Source organism: Manis javanica, chromosome 15 (genome assembly GCF_040802235.1).
Source record: "Manis javanica isolate MJ-LG chromosome 15, MJ_LKY, whole genome shotgun sequence".
NCBI lineage: Eukaryota > Metazoa > Chordata > Mammalia > Pholidota > Manidae > Manis > Manis javanica.
Genome location: NC_133170.1, coordinates 2,239,925 through 2,264,627, shown reverse-complemented (window position 1 = coordinate 2,264,627; position 24,703 = coordinate 2,239,925). Strand labels below are relative to the sequence as shown.

Genomic DNA, 24,703 nt, shown 5'->3' with positions numbered 1-24,703 from the left:
CAATATTGTATGGGTTTCAGGTGCACAACACAGTGATCCGACAGGTAAACAATTTAATTAAATAGCTGGCCCACAACAGAATCTACCCATCATCCTCCTGAGGACTCGAGCATAAATTCATGTCTAGAAGAAACACTGAGACCACGTGATTCAGGTCCTTGACTACCGAACACTTAAATGGGTCTTTCAGTTAAACTACTCACCCATATTCTAAGGACACCTATAGAGTCTGGGAGAAAATAAGTGTCCGGGGTAGCCGCCTCTGCAAGAACGGCCTCCCCCCAGTTACGGCCTTCGAAACCCGTGACTGGTGGTCTCCGCGGGCCGCTGCTCAGCTCCTGAGGCCGTCGGCCATGCTCCTGACCCCGCCCCCACTTCAAGGGCTCAAACCCCCACGTACGCACCTTGCCGACGCTCATGAGACATAGCCGTGCTAAAGGCAAACCGAAGAGCACTCGTTTAATAAAAGAGTCTCTGTTTGAGATTGTCCCAGCTGAATACTCTGATGATGCCAAGGCATGACCAGGAAAAGGAAACACGGTCAGACCAGAGGAGGCAGCTCTAGCCCCAGCTCCTCCCAGGAGTGCTGGGGGTCCGTGCGGAGTCACTTCTCAGAGGAGGAGCGGCGGGCTTCTGACCTCCCGCGGGAGCTCTGAGCGTAGCACAGGAAACTGCGGCCTCCACACTCAGTGAATTTTTAATAATGCAGGAACACGTTGGAGAAGCCCACATTTTTACAAGGAACTACAGAGCTGGGAGAAGAAGTTGTCTTAAACGTATCTTTTAATGACTAAGAAATTCCCATATGCCAAACTCTCTCCTGGGGCTCTGAGCTACATCACGAACACCGCTGGGAGCCCCCAGAACCGGGAGGCCCTGCAGGCCCTCCCACAGGAGGGTGGAGGTACCTGGCCACGAATAGGATAACAGGGAACAGAGGCCAGAAGTGCTTGTCACGTAGTCCAACAGAGTAAATGAAAAGCACCCCAAGCCCTGGCTCGGCCTGGCCTGGCGATCTGTGCGGCCTGCCTGACCCAACACGTCACAAAGGGGCCAGCGGGAGCATTTCGGGGATGAAAGTCACACTCATGTTTCTAAAGACATCCAGGTGCTAGCTGCTCAGCTGCAGGTGGAATTTAGGCATCTGTGCCATGATACACATAAGGCGTGTACGGAGGGGACAGGAAGGTACTCACACGTGCCCGAGCTCATGGGCGATCGTGAAGGCGGCGCTGAGTCCATTTTCTTCACTCACAGAGCAGCTCCGCAGAGGGTCGCACAGGGTACCTAATTCCGCTAGGCCTGAAAAAGTTCACGTTGGCACCTCATCAAAACGGGAAATATGACCAAATCAGAAAGGGCTAGATTTTAAAGCATTTGCAGGGGCATTACTGCCAATTAATGCAGTTGGCTCTTAATGTTGCATGAACATTTTCTAAGGTGAAAGAAAAAGAACAGATCTGTCTGCACTTGAAATCTTTTTAGGAGGTTCTTGGATTCTTTTACTGGAGAAATCAATCCAAAAATATGGGGTAAGCAAACAATATAAAACAGGGAAAGAATATTCGTTACAAGAAGGATGTTACCCGTCATTAGTGGGAATGGCAGGACAGGTGTGACTGCTTCAACTGTAACAGAATAGTATGAGATACTACATACCTACGACATGTCTTTTAATTTGTTAAAGTTTTGAGGCAGCATACTATTCAATCACAATGAAATGAGTAAACATATGTTAAGTGCTTAAAATAGTACCTAGCATTTAATACATTAAATAAAACATGATAACATAATTGTTATACTCAATTTTGTAACCCTTTCAGCAACAGAAAATGTACCATATATTAAGATCTATTCACTCATATATAGAATAACATGTAGCTCCAATATGCTGCTGAAAGATCAAGAGGCTGGCTGGACACCAAAGATGACAAGATCTTGTTCTTTAATTAATCTAAAATATGAAATCCAACATATATGTTCATTACTACAATCCATGGTCCATCAACCAAGTTCACATTTCACTCATTTACTTTTTTATTTAACATAATCACATGGTTTTCTATTACTATCCTTCAATACATGCTTGTAAATTTATCTGCCCTATAATTTTCATAAAAAGAGATTTTGTCATCTACAACCAGTTTCTTACTGTAAAGTTTTTGCATTTAGAAACTTATTAATATAGAGAATAAGCTTATCTACTGTGTTTTAACTTTATTCTATGTATTGTTTTATTCATAAAAGCTAAATGCGTGGACGTTTTCTTAGCATCTCAGTTAAATTTCTCAACAATTAGAATGTTTTTGTGTGCTTTTGAAAGAAATAAAAGTTAAACTGAAGAATCTAAAATGCTGGGAAAATTCAGTCTAAAAGTTCATTCACCAATATTTTTCTTCTTAACAGAAAGATTTGCCCTCTTTTTGACCCCATAGCCAGAAGGCCTTGCTTGGGCTAAGTTCCCCAAAAGGGGTTTTTCTTAGAATCAAGACCAAAAAAATAAAATAAAGATAAAGAGAGAGAGAGAGAGAGAGATTCTTTCTTTGCCCAAAGTGTAATACAATTGATTTCCTTAGAATTATAAAATTCATCCTTCTATGTGCAATTATTTTTGTCAGTCTGGATCAGTTTTACATTTCTCCCTGTATCAGTGTAGTTTAACTGAACACATTTTTTTCCTGAATATCCTGCTGTTCCCATGCCTTCATTAGTATTTTCAATATGTCAAGTGGCTCAATTCCAATATACTGCTTTTCAGGGCAGGACAAATATTTGGAACACAATATTGACTCAGTTATCACCCAAACTTTGTTTCATGCTCAAAGATGGAACAGATCTGATAAAATACATATTACACATGATCAGAGACTAACCTAAAGGATGCCCATAAACAAGGAAGACCAGCAAAAATCGAAGTGAATGTAGAGCAGTCGGTTGACTGTTTGTGCCTAGATTCACGCAAGCTGCTACTGGGCTCTCTAAAAGGGGTCAAAGGTAGAATAAAGTAGCATGGGCCCCAAATTGATACAGGTTCCCTATGTTTAGAACTGCAAGAAACTGCATAGAGTTACCCAATCTACAGTCCTGAAGAATGAAAACCATTTTTCAACATCCTTCGCAAAGCATATACTCAAACATGGCAACAATATCTACAAAAGGAGATACAGAAGAAAACCTTGTATTTACTATCAACATTTTGTGTTTGTCATTGGTAACTATCCTTAGTAATTTTTCCACATATTTTAGATGAGAAAATAAAATACTTCCACTTGTGTTAATACAAGTTGGGCAGCATTGGAAAAATTATTTATCCTCATCGATAAAATTTAAATAACAGTCATTCTCCATAGAGTCGTTGTGAAGATTAAAGGGGTAAATCAGGAAAAACCTTAATGAAGTGTCTAGCATATAGTAAGCACTCAGGTATATCAGCTATCATTACCTTTGATTTAAAGGATAATATTATTTCATTCACAGTGTAGGTTTTCAAATGTCACTATGATTTATGTGCACAGAGGTGGCTGAAAACTACAAAAACGATTGGGAACTGGAGACCATTCACTTCTACGTAGTCCAGAATAGCTAGCATTGAATCACTTAAAAAACAGTAGGATATGTCAGACATAGTCATGCTTATCTTTTAGTATAAATATGTGATAATAAGGCATCAACAATGTAAGAAATATAATAAATTCAATGGACTCTTATTAGATGACTGACTGATAAGATACACAAACACAGCCATAGAATACTTTGCAGGGAGAAATGAATGGGGTATGTTGCAAAAATCAGTGTAGTGGGTATCTAGTTCCACAAATGTGTTTCTGAAGAGTCCTCCAAACACAAAGAAACTAAATCATTAATACAAACACTTTCATGAAAACTAAGCTCACATGATTTCTAAGAATGATCAAGTCCCTACCTCCAAAATCTAACACACACGTTTTCTCCCTCCCCTTTCCTGTAGACATGCATGCACACATAACTACATACATATTTATACTCTAAGCTAAATCCTGAGTGGTAACAGTGAATAGTAGGGTATTAGAATCTGTTCTGAGGGTAAATAGCAGTGAAAGCAGTACGATCCAGAGAGGAAGAGCTTGTTAGTGGGCGCTTCAAAGTAGAGCATCTGATCCTAACTTTTCCCACATTAAACCAAGTCCCACATTAACCCTGGTTAGTAGCCCCCTCTGCATTACGGGAAACCAATGGAAAAATCCTCTCTGGAGGAAAGTAGACACTTTTTAAGCAGTCCACTGCTAATCCCATGGATTAATATTAAGTAAACATGAGCTCACGATCAAAGACCAAACATGGAAGCGAACAAGCCAGCCAGAGAAAGGGCACCAAACAATTCATGACCACACTTAGCACAGATTTCCCAACATCAAGAGTCAGAAGACAGTGCAGCAATATATTCAAAATCCCAAGAAAAAATAACTATTAACCTAAAATGGAACCTAAATAGAGAATTTTTCACTAACGCATCTTCACTAAAGGAACTTGTAAAGGATATAATTCAGAAAAAAAAAAAAAGGAAAATTACCTTGGAAAGCAAAGCTTGAGGTGTGAGAATTATGTAAAATTCATAAATAGTGGCACAAATGTAAACAAATATTGAATGTAAAACATTATCCCTTAATATGCAAGGTTTGCAAACTGATAGAAAATAGCAGACAACAATACCATGCAAGTTAGGGAGAAGTCAAAGTTTAAGTAATCTAAGATAGTGTTACTGTAGGAGAGAGGTTTAGACAAAGTCAACTTAAAACTTAAAAAGTTAACTCTGACCACAGTAAGCTCAAAAATAATAAAACAGTATATAAAATTCTCAACCTGCAGTAGGAAAAGTGGAATAAGAAAACTACTAATTTAAAAACTTAGCCCCGAGAAAGGCCAGAAAAGGCAGAAGGGAGGCACACAGTAAAAAAGGGGATAAACAGAAGGCAAACGCAAAATGGTGCATATATAATTACAATAAAGTAAATGGACTAACCTTGTTGGTTAAACATGATTATAGATATTACTTTTAAAATCCAATTATACAGTTTCCAAGAAAATCACCTAAGGTATAAAGTCATTGGAAAATTTAAGAAAAAGATATGTTCAGCAAATACTAAATGACAAAGTTGAGGTAGCTCTAGTATATATTTAAAATATGATGTCTGACAATGACTATACTAATTTTTTCTCTTTAAGAAGCACTGCTAAAGAGAGCCACTATACAACTGTAAAAGGTTCAATTCAAACTTACAGGCACCTTTTAAGTTAGCCTGAAAATAGAAGAAATGAAACTTTTAATACTATATGGAGAGAGTGGCAGATCCATACTCATGTTTCAAATTAGTGACCCAATAAGCAAAAAAAATTAAGATATAGTTGATTTGAGCAACATGATTAGCAAGCCTGATTTAACAAACATACAGTACATGCACACATCTGCTGTGTACCATGGTCAGAGAATATACATTCTCTTTAAACATACATGGAGCACTTTCTTTAATTGGCCACATAGGAGACCACAAAGAAAAGTCAAAGAAATCATGATGGAATTTACATATACCTAGAATTTTTTAGAATCTTCAATTGCATAAAATACTATCAAAACTATGGGACATAACAAAAATGAAATCTTGAAGTAAACTGATAGTCATAAATAATAAAATCAGGAAAGTCCTGGATATTAATCAGCTAAGCAGTCAATTTACATTACAAACAGAACAGGGGAGTAAATTGAAAAACAGAGCAGGAATTAATGAAATAAAAATGAGAAATAAAAAGCCAATAGCTGATCCTATAGACAACAGATAATATGCCAGTGAAATTGAGCCATTAAATTTAATTTAAACTTAAAAAAGAGAAATAAAATGGATCACAACTATAGCTATAGACAGAAGACCTTAAAAAGATGAAATGCTCAGAAAACAATTTAAGTTAATAAATTTTGCTACTAAAGGAAATGGCCAAATATCTAGAAAAAAATACTTTCAAAATATATTCAAGAAGACAAAATAGTCCAGTTACCATTTGACAAATTAAATAGTTAAAACTCTTTCCACAAGAAAACATGAAACCCAGACAGCTCTCCAGGTGATATTTCTCAAGCTTTCAAACTACAGATCAAGCCGATATTAGAGTGAGTCTCCAGGGAACGGAAAACAACATACACTCCCACTCTATAAAGTGAATAAAACCTTAGTATCAACATTAGACAAATATGATATGATAAAAAGAAAGTCATTTCACTCCTGAAAATATATGCATAGAATGAAATCTGTGTTAAAAAAGGGGGGGCACAGGGACTAGATCAAGGTTGGTTTAGCATTAGAACATCTATAAAAGGAATTCACTAGATTAAAATAATTATATGATCATTTCAATATCTGCAAAAATTTTTTTTAAGAAAGTAAAGCATACTGTGCGGGGGCACAGGGAGGGCAGTACAACACAGAGAAGACAAGTAGTGATTCTACAGCATCTTACTACGCTGATGGACAGTGACTGTAATGGGGTATGTGGGGGGGACTTGGTGATGGGGGGAGTCTCGTAACCATGATGTTGCTCATGTAATTGTACATTAATGATACCAAAAAAAATGATACATAAACAGAAAAATAAAGAAAGTAAAGCATACATTAATTTTTAAAACACTCAAAGAATTAGGATAAGATTATCTGCCAAGGACCTATAATGAATATTTATTCTTAATGGTGATACTTTTACAAGTATTCCCTTTAAACTTCAGGGAAAAAGGCTACTATCACTTCTATTCAACATTCTACAGGAGGTCTTTGTCTTGCTATAAGATGAAAAACAAAACAAGAAAATTGTAAAGACTTAACAAGAGGAAGGATAATTTGCCATAATTCACAAATGGTATAACTGTCCAAACAGAAAGCCAAAAGAGTCTTCAGATAAATTATGAAGAATAATTAATAACTTAGGTGGTTGGATTTAAAAATAAACCAAATACTCTACTGCATTTCTATCAATCAGCAGCATATGCTGTTTATACTAATACAAGTTATATGTGTGGTCTGAGGAAAATGCTATCTACATAGAAAAGGAACTGACAAAACTCTGGTACCATATAAAAAATTGTCCCAAATGGTTTAGAGATGTACATGTAAAAGGACAAATGTTTAAATATTTGTAAGAGAAAGAGTATGTTTAGACTTTGAGATACGAAAGGGTTTTTTAAATAAGATATGAAATCACTAACCCTAAAATTATAAACTCAGCTACATTATATATTTTGAAACAAACAAATGAAAACTAAGCAACAAATTATAAAGATATTTGCACTCTATCTAAACCAAAAGGGTTTGGTATTGAGAAGTTATAAAGAGCACCTAAAAAGCAGTAAGAAAATGACAAATACCATAGTGGAAAAATAGGCAACATTTCTTTCATTCCTCCCAAAAAAGCAAATACAAATGTCCAGTAAACACGTGACAAGAGGGTCAAGCTCACTAGTAATCAAGGACTGAAAGTTATTACTGTAATGAAATACATTACATTTAGGTAGGCAAAAATGAGAAATCTGAGGATACCTTGCGTTTGTTGATAAGGATATAATCAAAATGAATGCTTACACACTACTGATAAAGGTGTAAATTGGTACAACCACCTTAGAAAATAATTTGGCATGTCTTATAAAGCTGAACATTAGCACATGTGATGACACAGACATTATCATCAGACTGTACCTTAGCTTTTACAGTCAAGTTCATAATAGGAAAGAGCTGGACTCAGCCCAAGTAGCCACTGCTAAGGTGTGATGTGCAAGCTGTGGCGGAAATATTACACAGCAGTAAAAATGAACGACTTATAACACAGAGCTCAAAAAGAAGGAAAACAGCTTCCTTTAGGAGCATGCACAGACACCATTTTTTTTAAAAGACTCAAAAAATTAGGATAAGGTTATCTGCTAAGAACCTATAACAAAGATTATTCTTAATGGTAAAACTTAAAAAGTATCTCCTTTAAAATCTAGGGGAAAAGCCTACTGTCATCACTTCTAGTCAACAAAAATAACAAAACTATTTTTCAAAAGATAGAAGGGACTGAAACATACGGAACTCGCAGCAGTGGCCACGTCTTGGGGTGATCCCAAGGGAGAGATCAAGGACTTAGCACAGGCCACACAGTAATACTGATTAAGTTCCAGTGGTCAAATGTGATGGTGTATGCATGGCTATTCATTTTATTATTTTGCTTTAAGTTTGCAGATGTTATTATGTCTTATTTCATATGCAAACAGTATATAATAAAGGCCTTTTAATACTTCAAGCTTTGCATAGCACTTAATATTTAGTAATCGGCACATAAGTATCTGTTCTTTTTTTTAATTTATGGAAGCAGAGTCAAATAATAATGACAATTATTCATCAAGACAATCAAAATGATTAAAATATAAAAATAGAAGGAAAGTAATCTAAACATTTTAAACAATTATATAAACTATCTTTAATTTATAACTTACCTAATGTATCACATTGCTCTCTAGCTCCACAAATGTCTTCCCTTAAAACAAAAGATTTATTTTGAAGCAATTTCAGAAAATATTTTGAAACAAACCAAAACAGACATAAAGTTTTAACTATGTCATGACTATTACCACAAACAGACTTCCAAAATCCATCTTATTAAAGCTCTCAGTAAGTTTAAACCGAGTAATAGGCCATTTATGCATATCCATAAGCAACAGATGCTTTATAACAGTGATTGCTCTAAATACATGAAGCTTTACCCAAGTTCAATGAAAAGCTTTCTAAGTGTACTTTTCACCTGTCTGCTTTTCTTACGTAGTAGATATAACATAGGCACTCTCTTCTCAGGGTTTCAATGTCACTATGAACCTCAACTATTCTCAGCTGCATAGAGTGAAGTTCTCAGACACTACCAAGTCACTTAAATTTTTTACTTCCGCCTTCTTAGTCCCTAACCATTCAACTTGACAGTTCTCGTGTCTCTCTTCTTATGTCTCTGCATGTAGCCCTTTCCTCCTTCCCACCTTCAGTTTGTTCTCTCCAATCTTTGCTGCTTGGCTTCTGACTACCATCCAGGACAGAACCACAGGCTGATGATAGAGCCTGTGTGTAAAATTACGTTGATGCTCCTTTAGTTTTGAAAAGAGACAAAGCACATGGAGCACATGTCAGCTATTTTAAATGGATTAAATATTTTCATTTCAGGATTCTAGAAAGCTGAGATTTCTAAGCCTGACCTGTAAGTGAATGAATCACTTCCTTTGGACAAACAGCCAACCAGTCAACCAGCCAGCCAAGCATGTAAGTATTACGGCAGTGTCAGTGCTGCTGAGACACAGGCATGAATTAAGGCAGCATGGTGCTTGCAAAATTGATGATCATTTTATAATGGCAAAAGCTGGTTTTCAGGTAAGTCAAGTAGGCTTGAGCAAAGCCTAGAGAAAGCAGCCTGGCAACTAAGACAGGCACTGGGCATCAAAACAAGGCACAGGTTAAAACTTTTTAAGTACAGGGCGTCCAAAGGTAGACAACCAAATTACATTCAAACTCTTCTTTCCAAGGGACTGAAAGACCAAGTGGGGAACAAACAAAACCCAACTACATTAATTTCCAATATGTCTCCCAATTCTCTCCTTCTGTCAATAATAAAATAAGGAAATTATTTTGTTCCGGTCAGGCCATTACTTAGCAACCTAACATTGCTAATTTTCTAAGGAATCAACTAGTATTCTGGTTCAAAGAAAACAGAAGAAAAGGCTTTCATTCGATAGTATCTTTTGTGATACAAGTTCTCCTCGAACACTTCCATGTATCACTGACAAACAATTCGGGTAACGGAAGTGGGGGTGAGCATGCATGCAGGGGAGCAGGGCGGCAACTAGAGAAGGGCCGCTCCTGCAGCCGCACCTGGTGATTAGAACGGCCGTGTCGTGGTGCGCGGGGTGCGCGTCGTCAGGCACGTTCTGCGTTTGCTGCCATAAACAAAAGTTGTGTAATGTTGTAGCTGCATTGAAACTGATGACTGGTCCTTCCTGCACAAAAAGCAAGCGATTCACCGTCACATCAAAACAAGCAGGGCCTCTGTTCCTTACATGCCAGCACAGACGCGATTTGTCACAGAGCATTTTAAAACAGGCAAATGAAGTGCCACGTAATTAGTCTAACAGAATTTAGCAATAATGAAAAAAATATCATCATTATAATGAGATCTAATTAGGGCGTTCCCAAGAAGACCGCCACTATTTAGGCTCAAAAACTCCTAGAAATTACCATATTTTATGTCCTTCAACAATTACATAAGTGGATGATACCAGGAGGCTTTTCACTTTCAGTTTTTAAATAGTTTACTTTTGGTACTTTCTCTGCTGTCATGCCATTTTATTAACACCACGACAGAAAAAGCTAAGCTCACTCCTTCTCAAATCAAGTCTTTTAATGTAAACTTTAAGAATAGCTTATTTCTGGTAAGTTTCATGATCTCTATATATTCCCATTAAGTGTCTACTACAACTAAGATTACTACTTTTAAGCCTGTTTCTTACCTGTTCATTGTGAATCACAACTAATTTTACAATCACTATGTTGATAAGATTTCCAATACTTGAGTCCTTGTAGATTGCTGCGACCTGCAAGGGAAAAACATGTAGCTTTAGGTGCCTAAAATGAGTATTTCTCCTCACAAGGAGACTGAAATCGGGCTGGAGGATCCATTCTCCACCTCGGCTGCACACGAGCATCTCCTAGGGACTTTTCACGAACCCCAGTGACCAGGCCACACGCCCTTCACCAACCAAACAGGTCTCTGGGTAGAGGCGCCGAATGTCGCCTCACTAGAGGGTCCAAATCTGCATTTTAACAATATCCTCAAGTGACTGAGCATGCGTCACTGCTTGAAAAATATTATTCTAGATGGATTCATTAAGAATTAACTTCATTCTGGATCACAATCCGTAGCTTACGGGACCCTAACACTCCCTAGACGTATGTACGGTTTTCCTGATCTTTTCTGCCTTGGTTGCATGTCGCCAAGTGTGCCCATGACTTTCGATGCTCAGCAATTCTGGAACCCATGGGGACAGAGCCCCGGAATCAGGTGAGAAGCTATGGAAAAGGGGTCGCAGATCACAAACCAGTCCGTCTCTGACCCCCTTCGGGGGCGCGGCTGGGGCACCTCTCTTCCTGGGCTGCCCAGGTCACGGCCGCGGGACACCGTGCTCTGCCCTGTGCTCCTCTGCAGGCACCAGCCGCCCAGGACCCTGCCCGCTCCGCCCCCGCGGCTTCGGGGGGGGGGGGGCACTGCCCTCCCCAGGGAGGGTCGGGCGTCTGCTCCTGCCTTGCTGGCCGGAGGCCAGAGGGAGGGGGGAGGACACGCCCGCAGCCGCTGGGACAGCAGAGGGGCCCTAACGCCGGGGCCGGGGCCGCCTTGTACGGCGGTGCCCCTGCGGCCTCTCTGGTCCCGGGGGGTCGGGCGGACACGGGCCGAGGGCGTCGCTGGAAATGCGGGCCCCGCAGGGTCACCACGGGCTTCGGACACATGTGCCAGCTCTGCTTCGGCCGCTGCCGCTGCGTGGCCGCAAATGCAGGCCTGTCGTCTCCGCCTTCTGGCAAGGGTGGCGGGGCCCCCAGGGAGGGTGCCGGTGAGTTTCAGGGACAGGGACAGGCAGGCACCCGGCGACACCGAGCAGGTCCGCTAGCACCGCAGTGCTGCTCACTTTAACGGGAGCTGAACGGAGGAACATTTTCCACGCAACTTTAAACATGACATCTATTACAAAAACAGTATACCCGTAGTAACTTCAGAGTTTTCCTCTGATCCTGTGAGTTTAAAAGTTGATGCTTTTCTAAACCAAATTACAAGGCAAACAATGAACCTCCCAGGAAGGCATCTCACACGAAGGCACCACCCAGGTAGGCACCCACCCCCAGGTAAGCACCCCCGAGTCAGGCACCAACCAGGTAGGCACCAAGCAGGGCTCTCTTCCCCTACAAAAGGAAAACAGCAACGAAGACGTCACGTCACAGACCCTGAGTTCCCAGAATCCACAAAGAGCCTAAGTGCAGAGTGCACCGAGGCATCTAAACGACCAATTTTTCTATTCACTGCCCCAAATATGTTGACTACAAATGACAGTCTGGATGCCATAACTAGATATAAAACACAGAACCACACAAGTATTTTCAGTTTCAAAAGGAAACAGATGCTTCACCTTTATTAAAAAGTCACCAACCTACCAGCTGGAATTTGGAAACATATTCCCAGTATCCTGACAGATTTTTAAGTATATATTACTACAGGAAGATTTCCTTAAACTATGTTATGGAAAATATAATTCAAGTTTATTATGCAACATGAGTAATGTTATAAAGTGCAGTCCCAGGTTCATCCTCTCAATGCCATCTGTGATAACACAACCTACCTATCAGGCTGCCATAAGGACTGAGATAGTGTACAAAACGTATTTAGATCAGGGCTTGGGTTGTAGGGATCAATGGTAGGTAGCCATTGTTATCACTATTACTTCTAAAACATCCAAAGGAAAGACACGTGTTGTGTCAATGCAGTTTCAAAGCAGCCATCACAGTACGTCCAAACTGGGATCAGAGGTTCCGAGAACGTCATTGTTTCATTATCGCTTTCAGTGATTACTATCTACTGACCAAACATGGGTTTCTCCCTAGATACCGAGATGAATGAGGCATGACCTCTAAAACCCCTCACACTGACATTTGCTTCTGTAGTAAAATGGCTGATTAAATAAGGTCATCTTGCTCCCTTACTTGTATGCATCTACTGTTTTATATAATCTGCATGCTCATACTCACTGTGTATACCATTTGCCATATTTGGACGTTTAAAGGTGCTATTATTGAACTACTCAATTAGGCAGAACTGTGAAGCAGGCAGAGGGATGGCCATATGGCCCCTCGTTACCCAGAGGCTTTTCTGATTTGCATTAATGCTTCTCTCATGCCCCAAACCACCACCCCGTCTCAGACTGCCGGGACGGAAGGGCACCGTGCTTCTGCTCCATAAATGCGTGAACCTGTTGAGTGTCTGTGTGACAGATGTGTTCCCAGTTTAAATTAAGTCGTTTAATTGTCACAACATATCCCATGAGATAGGAACTACTGTGTCCATTTTTCAGATAAGAAAACTAACGTACAGAGAAGTTAAGTATCACCCTGAAGATCAGGTAACTGGTTGGCATCACAACCCAGCTTCCATTTTAGGCAGCCTGACTTCAGCTCTACTCTCTCCGATCGTCTGGAATTTCAGCATCCTGCCCGAAGCCCGTCCTCATCAGCCCTTGGTACAGAATGTTTACGGAACCCTGACGTGGTTCGCGCTCTAGCCTGATGCCGTCTAGCTGTGGCGCCTTTGAGATGACCTCAGAATCAGTCCGGTGCAGTCAGGAGCCTGAGCTTTCGTTCTAGCTCTGTTATCAGTTACAGGCAGGTGGTTGGCCTCCGGCAGCAGGTCTATCTACTTCTTGTCCCTGTATCTGCAACCACGTGGCAGCACTGAGCACCTCTGGTCACAGGCCCCAGTGTATTCAGTATCTACCAGCTGCCGTTGGGAGAGTGGTGTGGAGGGCACTTGCTTTAAAGAACAAAAGCATTCCACAGTTTGAGAAATACTGAGTAAAAAAGCTAAAGGTGTCTTTACAGAGTCTCGAATAGGCTAACATGTACACGTACAGTCTCTGGGGGAAGATTGTGCAGCAGTTCACACAACTGCTCAGCCACAGCCCTTTGCCCTCCCCAGAGAGGCGTGTCGCACGACTAGTATCTCATCCCGTAGGAAATGCTAAGATTCCCAAAGAATGCCCTGCTCTAAAAAACCCTGTGTTATTGTTACCTATTACTGTAATCACTACATTTTAGAGTGCTATGCCTTAGAATTTTCATTGACCTAATTAAAATGCTTTTCATCCTTAAGTGGTTGTTTCCCTGTCATATAGAGACCATATTTCTCCCGAGTCTCATAAGTAGTCAACATTGCTTCACGAATATTTAGCACAAAGTAAAGAAATGATATGAGTTGCTTAAGTATTTTCTTTAGGAAAATTCTAGGCAAAATATACTCCATTGACTGGCCAATTATTTTGAAATAATTTATATATACAGTTTCATCAACTGTTCATATATAGCACATTGAGAGGCTATCTTCATTTCTTATCATTTTAGCCATTCTTAATTATGATAACTGAGTTTTAGGTATAAACATGATTTGATGATGCAAAACAATTACCACAATAAGTTTAGTTAACATCCATCACCACACAGTTACAAATTTTTTCTTATTATGAAAAAGTTTTCAGATCTACTCTCTGAAGCAGCTTTCAAACATACAATATTGTTAACTCCAGTCACCATGCTATACATCACATCTCCGGGACTTACAGTAACAGGAAGTTCATACCTTTGGACAACCTTCACCTTCAAAGTCATCCATGAACCACTGATTTTAACAAACTGAAGAGATTTTGTTTACAAACATCATTACTCTCACCAGAAAGATCTTTTATGTCAGAAAAAGCTGACACTCCATTTACTTACAAAGTAAATATGTGCGAAGGATTAAGAATCAGAACACAGAGCTGAAGGAAAAGGTGATATAAATGGCTAGACCTAAACTATCAAAGTGCATCATTACTTTTCATTTTAGTGTGGCTGAAAATTTTCCCTATCCAAGGAAAGGTCTTTAGTTATTATTAGAAGCGTTTATCAACCATGGTTTAATATATATGGCTTATTCCTGATGGTCACATGGTAGTCCTTAGATTTACATTATTAAACCTGTAACAAGGTGAATTTTACGAACTCAAACATTTGTAGACACAATGGAGTGTAGACATCTCTGACATACAGTAAATATGTTTAAGGTTTATTAAGTAGTAAGTCATTAAGTATCAAATCTGTCGAAGTAATGTTTTAGTTTACACATACTTTGGTGGCTTAATAATGCAATGTAAGTACCATTTTACCCTGATACTGTCGCCCAAATTTTCTAATGATAAAAGCTTTTGAATAGCAAATAATTGAACAACTCTGTTCATTTAAACTTACTTCATTAGAGGTGCTCTACACAGGTGTGTCCTTCCTAATGTCAGTTTTGATGCCAGGAACCTTTTGAATGCAGATCGCTAAACCGCCTCGACAGCATGAGCACAACACTCCAGAAAGTGAATGAAGTCATACATTACTTCTCCATCACTACACTTAGAAATTTTGTTAAATTGTTGAAAGCAAAGAAAAAGTGTAGGACAGCAACACTGTTCACTTCACGAGGGATGGCTAAGGGGAGATAATCCTCTCTAAATTGTGAATATAATGCACCTACTCAGCGCTGACGGTGTTCAGCCACTTTCCCCCTTACACCTGAAGCCAACAGACAAAAACGACTTTACATCACTTTAAACTTTTCCTTAAATGGCTCACAATCATATTCCAAGTCTAAGTCACATTTTTTCTTTTTCCTAAATTACCACGACCAAGAACATTACCAATATCGTGAGTGGGTGTTTAAATAAATGTGGTTAGTGCCTCCTTGAAATTAGGACAAAATATGCAAAGCCTGAATGGGCTCCTTCCTCAACTAGAAATGTCTGGAGACACAAGTGCAGCCAGTAATTCCTCTTACTGCTTCAGAGCAACTCTGGTCATGGACTTCACAGATACAGAAATTCAACAAGTGGACTAGTTTTGACAATCTCTATGAACTGTGACCAACTGTCCCAGTTTGCCCAGGATGGAGGTGTTTCAAGAGACGTGAGATATTTAACACTAAAACAAGGAAAGTCCCAGGCAAAATAGGCACAGTCTGTTCCTCTTCCTCCAAGGTTGCTTTCACATTGTTTATATCCACAAATACAGTTGTGATCATTGTTTATCACTAACAATATAGATAGATACAGAACCACAAAGTCTGCTGATTTTCTTATAAAGGTATCTGAACATTCTTTTGAATGAAAATGAAGAAAGCACTAAACACAGGTACTTCAGAGGTCATCTGAAATGTGACCTGAGGAAAGATAAGATAGATTAGAACACCCAGGATCTGTATAAACAGGAGACTACATAAATCATCTCCTGAACTGGTATACTCCTGGGCAGGAAAGGGGGTGCTTCTAGTAGCTACTCCACAACAGCAGGCCTAAATCCAGGACCGTCCAGACAGACAGACAGTCTGTGTGTGTCTGCAGGACACAGAGCGCTACCACTCTGCAGGGCGCACAGCTGGTGCTCTGTCCTGTGCATACCGGCGCCACCCTAGCACAACAGAGACGGGTACCAGATCAAGGACTCACAGCTATGGTGATCTCGCGCTCCAAATTCGCCAAAGCAACTCTCTTAGTAATGGCCTACTTTTTTATCTCCAAAAATATATTATTAACTTAAAATATCATTTGCTCAATTTATGATTTGGCAATATAGCCATAGTAAAAATGGTATCCTCTCCCCTCTGTAGAAATAGGGTGAGATTTTAAAGTTCAGATTCATGGCCAAAGATCAGTGCTGTCCCACTAGACTGTCCCTGTCACTAGGGGGCAGAAGCCATTCATGTGATGAAATGAATAATTCAAGTGTTTTCTGTTGAGTGATTTCAGAGATTTTGAAATGTTTTTAGAGAGTTATATAATAAATACCCCATTGACTTACTTAGCCACCTACTTAAACTAAATTTCAATGCAATTTAATTGTTGGCTTAGACTTAGACATAATTTGCTTACATCTTAAGTTTGGAAAACATTTTTAAATTAAATATGAAAAATATTAAACATCTTAGGAAATTTAAAGGACAAGTTTACTTACAATTGACATCAGAGTTAGTACATAGTGCTGCAAATTCTGTCCATGATGATGAACCATTTTAGCATCAGCTGTAACCATAACTTCCACGTATCTTGGATATGATAAAAAACGTTTCTTCCTGGAATGTAATTGACTTCTTTCATGTTCCAAAGACATATTGTTTGAAGGGTCTCCTAAAATTATTTCCTTCTTTATATTAAGATCTTCATGCATGTTGCTACGGTTGTGAAAGGGTAAAGTGGTTTTCTTTATCTTAATATCTGGGGAGAAAAAGAATATAATGTATTACCATTAAATTGAATGAGACTAAAAATATTGCATAAAATAGAATAGCCAAAAATCTAATACTTAGGCATCTGCTCCCCATGTGAAACAATAAAAGCACAAAAAGACATTATTTAAAAGTGTTGTACATTATTATGAGTAATACCACGTTGTACGTTATTTATCACTACCATAGTGATAAATGTCCACATGTTCACAGACTGCATGAACAAAACTGCATTTAAGTTTTATTTTAACAGTAGGACTATCCAAGAACATTTAGTAACCATTTGGTAGGAAATAAAAAATCAAGGACTCTATCTGATTTTTCTCAGTGAGTAAACTGGGTCCTCAAGCCTCCAAAGGCATTTAATCTCATTACAAAATAATCACATTTTGTATAAAACATAGAACAAACTCTTGTCATGACATGAAGAGCAGAAAACCAAACTATGTAAAAATGTGTTTTTTGAACTCAGAAAATCAAATGTTGATATAAATTTTATAATGATTATATAAAGTACTTGATTACTTTTATCTTTACTTTCATACAAATACAACATTCAAATGATTGAACACTGGAGATTATTAGAGCAATCACTTTTAAGTCCTATGGATTTATATAAGCACTTCTAAATTCTTGATTATTTGTACTAATAGGAAAGAATCCATAGGTAGAATGAATGCTTGTCTATTTCCTTTTCCTTCAATTTGTACCCTCTACTCTTCTTATTTTTCTCCACTAATTTTTCTGACAATTGTTTGGTGGAACTATTTTTAATAGAGAAGTAGACCAAAAGAATCAGGTAACAAGAACTAAAAAATCTCAGTTCATAAACCAAATAACCAAAGCAAAACAATTACAACTTAGTCGTACTATAAAGATCAGATATAAATACAAAACTGTTTTCTCATTATAAAAATAATTCATTTCGTTTTAAATAAGCAGCAATCCTATGGTTATAAGACAAAAACAAAGTCTAAACACTGTGTCTACCAATGAATTTTCTAATTCCTGAAACCATCCTGCCCTTTAAAATAACTATGCTCTTAGGTTTTAAAATTTACCTCAGTGGGAAATTCTGAAAATCTGGCAAAGTGAGTGAACCGTCTCAAAACTTTGTCCCACCACCTTCCTCCTGGGGAGACTCAATGACTAAAATACCCATGGCCAGGAACCTGGAGAAGATTCCAGATATATCTCAGAAAAATAAATCCCAGTCATCAAGAAGAAGGTAAATATTCATGTTTTGATTTGTTCATCCATTTGCTTCAAAACAATATTTATTGAGTATGTGATATCAGGAAACATTTAGAAATCAAGCACCAAATGGCATCTCATAAAGTTTACATTCTAGTGGGAAGAGAAAAATAAATGAACACATAGCTTCCTGAAGTTTATTCTTAAATAAGTGCTTCAGTAATTAAACCAAGAGACAAAAACATACAAAAATCTGTTGCATTTTTATACACTAATAATGCATTAACAGAAAGGAAAATGAATGAAACAATCCCACTTACACCTGCATTAAAAAGAATAAAATACTTGGGAATAAATTTAACCAAGGAGGTGAAAGACTTGTAGTCTGAAAACTGTAAGACACTGATGAAAGAAATGGAAGAGGAAACAAAAAAATGGAAAGATTCTCCACGCTCATGGATTGGAAGAATGTTACTAAAATGTCCATACTGCCCAAAGGACTCCACAGATTAAATGCAATCCCTACCAAAATACCAATCATACCGTGCACAGAACCAGAATAAATAATTCTAAAATTTGTATGGATACACAAAATATCCCCAAATAGCCAAACCTGAGAAAGAACAAAGCTGGAGGCACCATGGTCCTGGTTTCACACTGTGCTCCAAACCTACAGTGATCACGGCACCGGCACCAGCACCGAACACCGACACAGATCGGTGGGACGAAACAGGGACTCCAGAAACAAACCCGCACTTACATGGTCGATTAATCTACAACAAAAGAGGCAGGAATATACAAAGGGGAAAAGACAGTCTCTTCAATGTACCTGGTGCTGGGAAAACTGGACAGCCCTACATGGTAAGACTGGAACTGGACCACTTACACCACACACAAAAATAAACTTGAAATGGATTAAAGACCTAAATGTAAGGCCTGAAACCATAACATCTCCCAGAAGAAAAACACTGTCAGTCATTTAACTCTTAGACATTAACCTTAGCAATATTTTTTTTGGATTTGTCTCCTCAGATAAGGGAAACAAAAGCATAAACAAACAAGTGGGATGACATAAAACCAAAAGGCTTTTGCACAGTGAAATAAACAATCAACAAAGAAAAAGGAAACCTACTGAATGGGAGAAGATATTTGCAAATAATATATCTGAGAAGAGACAAATATCCAAAATATATAAAGACTCATACAAATCAACACTCAACACCAAAAACAAATAATCTGATTAAAAATGGCAGAGGACCTGAATACACGTTTCTCCAAGAAGACATACTTGCAACCAGCAGACACATGAAAAGACAATGCCAGGAAAATGCAAACCAAAACCACAATGAGATACAACCTCACACCAGTCAGAATAACTAATATCAACAAAACAAGAAACAACAAGTGTTGGTGAGGATGTGGAGAAAAGGGAAATCGTGTCACTTCTGGTGGGAATGTAAATTGGTGCAGCTACTATGGAAACAGTATGGAGGTTCCTCAAAAAATTAAAAACAGAAATAACATCTGATCTAGTAATTCCATCTCTAGGTATTTAATTGAGGAAAAATGAAAACACTAATTTAAAGAGATATAAGCACCCCTATGTTTATTGCAGCATTATTTACACTAGCCAAAAGTGTAATAATTATTTTAAGGATACAGTACATAATACATACAGCATATACAACTATTAAAAATTACCAAAGAAAAAGAAAGATAACCCCAAATTCCCAATTTGGTAGGGGTGGAGGAGTAGGGGGAGGCAAATTATTTTTTAAAAAGAAATCAGCCCAAGTAAGGAAATGGGAATAAATAAACATCAGGGCATCAATATGAAATATAAACAGCACCTAACACACACTGCATCCATAAATGCACTTGCATTAATTCACTTAACAATACCACATGAGATAGGTACCACGATAGAATCCTATTCCACAGATGAGCAATCTATAACATACAGAGAGACTAGAGCTCATAAACACAGTTGATCATTGATAGAGAGGAAATGCAAATAAATGAACAAAACTAAATAGTCATTTACTGTAATGAAGATGAATGGTTTAAATTTACTTATTAAAACAAAAGTTTTATAAAATTGTGTTAAATAAATAACATTTAGGATTTGGCTGCTGGAAATTTGACTCCAGAGGCTGTGATTTGAATCTCTAAAAGATACTGTTTGACAATGAAGGTTAAAAGAAAAATATGGGGAGAGTGGAGCCAAGATGGCAGCGTGAGTAGAGCAGCAGCAATCTCCTTCCAAAACCACATATATTTATGAAAATACAACAAAGACAACGCTTCCTAGAATACAGACCACAGGACACAGGACAACATCAAGACCACATCCACACCTGCAAGAACCCAGCGCCTCGCGAAGGGGGTGAGATACAAGGCCTGGCCCGGCGGGTCCCGAGTGCCCCTCCTCCCAGCTCCCGGCGGGTGTAGAGGAGTCAGAGCGGGAGGGAGAAGGAGCCCAGGACTGCTGAGCACCCAGCCCCAGCCATCCGCACCAGAGCACAGACACAGTGCATGCGCGGAGCCCTGGATACTAGGAAAACAGGGCAGCAGGACCCGTGAGCGGGTGCCTGAGGCCGACGCCAAAGAACAAAGAAACGGGAATGGCCATTTTTTTTAAATTATTTATTTTATTTTTGTTGTTGCTGTTGTTGTTTTGGTTTGGAGAGTGCTTTTTGGAAGTCTTAAAGGGGCAGGGCAGGACACTTAGTCCAGAGGCAGGGAATCTGGGGAACTCTGGGCACTCTAACCCCCTGGGCAGCAGGGAGCACAGAGGCCCCTTACAGAGATAAATAGCCTCCCAGCCGCTCCCCCTCCAACGGGGCTCCACCGTTTTGGAGCAGCAGCCCGAGCCAGGCCACGCCCACAGCAACAATGGAGATAAACTCCACTGCAGCCGGGCAGGAAGCAGAAGCCCTGTCTGTGCACAGCTGCCCAGCACAAGCCACTAGAGGTCGCTATTCTCCCAGGAGAGAAAGGCCACAAACCAACAAGAAGGGAAGCTCTTCCAGCGGTCACTCGTACCAGCTCTGCAAACTATCTCTATCACCATGAAAAGGCAAAACTACAGGCAGACAAAGATCACAGAGACAACATCTGAGAAGGAGACAGACCTAACCAGTATTCCTGAAAAAGAATTCAAAATAAAAATCATAAACATGCTGACGGAGAAGCAGAGAAATACGCAAGAGCTAAGGGATGAAGTCCGGAGGGAGATCACAGACGTCAGGAAGGAGATCACACAAGTGAAACAATCCCTGGAAGGATTTATATGCAGAAAGGATAAGATGCAGAAGGCCATTGAAGGAATAGAAACCAGAGAACAGGAACATATAGAAGCTGACATAGAGAGAGATAAAAGGATCTCCAGGAATGAAACAATAGTAAGAGAACTATGTGACCAATACAAAAGGAACAATATCTGTATTATAGGGGTACCAGAAGAAGAGAGAGAAAAAGGGATAGAAAGTGTCTTTGAAGAAATAATTGATGAAAACTTCCCCAAACTGGGGGAGGAAATAATTAGACCATGGAAATACACACAACTCCCAACAGAAAGGACCCAAGGAGGACAACACCAAGACACATAGTAATTAAAATGGCAAGGATCAAGGACAAGGAAAGAGTTTTAAAGGCAGCTAGAGAGAAAAGGTCACCTATAAAGGAAAACCAATCAGGCTAACATCAGACTTCTCGACAGAAACCCTATAGGCCAGAAGAGAATGGCATGATATATTTAATGCAATGAAACAGAAGGGCCTTGAACCAAGGATACTGTATCCAGCACAATTATCATTTAAATATGATGGAGGGATTAAACAATTCCAAGACAAGCAAAAGCTGAGGGAATTTGCCTCCCACAAACCACCTCTACAGGGAATCCTACAGGGACTGCTCTAGATGGGAGCACTCCTAAAAAGAGCACAGAACAAAACACACAACATATGAAGAATGGAGGAGGAGGAATAAGAAGGGAGAGAAGAAAAGACTCTCCAGACAGTGTATATAACAGCTCAATAAGCAAGCTAAGTTAGGCAGTAAGATACTAAAGAGGCTAACCTTGAACCTTTGGTAACCAAGAATCTAAAGCCTGCAATGGCAATAAGTACATATCTCTCAATAGTCACCCTAAATGTAAATGGACTTAATGCACCAATCAAAAGACACAGAGTACTAGAATGGATAAAAAAGCAAGACCCATCTATATGCTGCTTACAAGAAACTCACCTCAAGCCCAAAGACATGCACAGACTAAAAGTCCAGGGATGGAAAAACATATTTCAGGCAAACAACAGAGAGAAGAAAGCAGGGGTTGCAATACTAATATCAGACAAAATAGACTTCAAAACAAAGAAAGTAACAAGAGATAAAGAAGGACACTACATAATGATGAAGGGCTCAGTCCAACAAGAGGATATAACCATTCTAAATATATATGCACCCAACACAGGAGCACCAGCATATGTGAAACAAATACTAACAGAACTAAAGGGGGAAATAGACTGCAATGCATTCATTTTAGGAGACTTCAGCACACCACTCACCCCAAAGGATAGATCCACCGGGCAGAAAATAAGTAAGGACAAAGACGCACTGAACAACACAGTAGAACAGATGGACCTAATAGACATCTATAGAACTCTACATCCAAAAGCAACAGGATATACATTCTTCTCAAGTGCACATGGAACATTCTCCAGAATAGACCACATACTAGCCCACAAAAAGAGCCTCAGTAAATTCCAAAATATTGAAATTCTACCAGCCAACTTTTCAGATCACAAAGGTATAAAACTAGAAATAAATTCTACAAAGAAAACAAAAAGGCTCACAAACACATGGAGGCTTAACAACATGCTCCTAAATAATCAATGGATCAATGAACAAATCAAAATAGAGATCAAGGAATATATAGAAACAAATGACAACAACAACACAAAGCCCCAACTTCTGTGGGATGCAGCGAAAGCAGTCTTAAGAGGAAAGTATATAGCAATCCAGGCACACTTGAAGAAGGAAGAACAATCCCAAATGAATAGTCTAACATCACAATTATTGAAACTGGAAAAAGAAGAACAAATGAGGCCTAAAGTCAGCAGAAGGAGGGACATAATAAAGATCAGAGAAGAAATAAACAAAATTGAGAAGAATAAAACAATAGCAAAAATCAATGAAACCAAGAGCTGGTTCTCCAAGAAAATAAACAAAATAGATAAGCCTCTAGCCAAACTTATTAAGAGAAAAAGAGAATCAACACAAATCAACATAATCAGAAATGACAATGGAAAAATCACAACAGACTCCACAGAAATACAAAGAATTATTAAAGACTACTATGAAAACCTATATGCCAACAAGCTGGAAAACCTAGAAGAAATGGACAACTTCCTAGAAAAATACAACCTCCCAAGACTGACCAAGGAAGAAACACAAAAGTTAAACAAACCAATTATGAGCAAAGAAATTGAAAAGGTAATCAAAAAACTACCCAAGAACAAAACGCCTGGGCTGGATGGATTTACCTTGGAATTTTATCAGACACACAGAGAAGACATAATACCCATTCTCCTTAAAGTGTTCCAAAAAATAGAAGAGGAGGGAATACTCCCAAGCTCATTCTATGAAGCCAACATCACCCTAATACCAAAACCAGGCAAAGACCCCACCAAAAAAGAAAATTACAGACCATTATCCCTGATAAATGTAGATGCAAAAATACTCAATAACATATTAGCAAACTGAATTCAAAAGTATATCAAAAGGATCATACACCATGACCAAGTGGGATTCATCCCAGGGATGCAAGGATGGTACAACATTCGAAAATCCATCAACATCATCCACCACATCAACAAAAAGAAAGACAAAAACCACATGATCATCTCCATAGATGCTGAAAAAGCATTTGACAAAATTCAACATCCATTCATGATAAAAACTCTCAGCAAAATGGGAATAGAGGGCAAGTACCTCATCATAATAAAGGCCATATATGATACACCCACAGCCAACATTATACTGAACAGCGAGAAGCTGAAAGCTTTTCCTCTGAGATCGGGAACAAGACAGGGATGCCCACTCTCCCCACTGTTATTTAACATAGTACTGGAGGTCCTAGCCACGGCAATCAGACAAAACAAAGAAATACAAGGAATCCAGATTGGTAAAGAAGAAGTTAAACTGTCACTATTTGCAGATGACATGATATTGTACATAAAAAACCCCAAAGACTCCATTCCAAAACTACTAGAACTGATATTGGAATACAGCAAAGTTGCAGGATACAAAATTAACACACAGAAATCTGTGGCTTTCCTATATACTAACAATGAACCAATAGAAAGAGAAATCAGGAAAACCATTCCATTCACAATTGCAACAAAAAGAATAAAATACCTAGGAATAA

General features: G+C 38.9%; 1 protein-coding gene across 7 annotated transcripts in view; it reads right to left on the bottom strand.

Annotated features, from left to right (window-relative positions):
* ADAMTS20 (ADAM metallopeptidase with thrombospondin type 1 motif 20) overlaps positions 1-24,703 on the bottom strand; it is a 133,792-nt gene that overhangs the window by 82,739 nt on the left and 26,350 nt on the right. For 6 of the 7 annotated variants that reach the window (XM_073222332.1, XM_073222336.1, XM_073222335.1 and 3 more), the window contains exons 4-8: positions 16,812-17,071; positions 10,538-10,621; positions 9,903-10,027; positions 8,489-8,529; positions 1,197-1,302 (exon numbers count right to left, since the gene is read on the bottom strand). In XM_073222332.1, coding sequence (XP_073078433.1) covers positions 1,197-1,302; positions 8,489-8,529; positions 9,903-10,027; positions 10,538-10,621; positions 16,812-17,071 — 616 coding nt within the window. Of the gene's footprint in view, positions 1-1,196; positions 1,303-8,488; positions 8,530-9,902; positions 10,028-10,537; positions 10,622-16,811; positions 17,072-24,703 lie in introns of those variants that run through there. The other variant, XM_073222338.1, reaches the window with a different exon arrangement.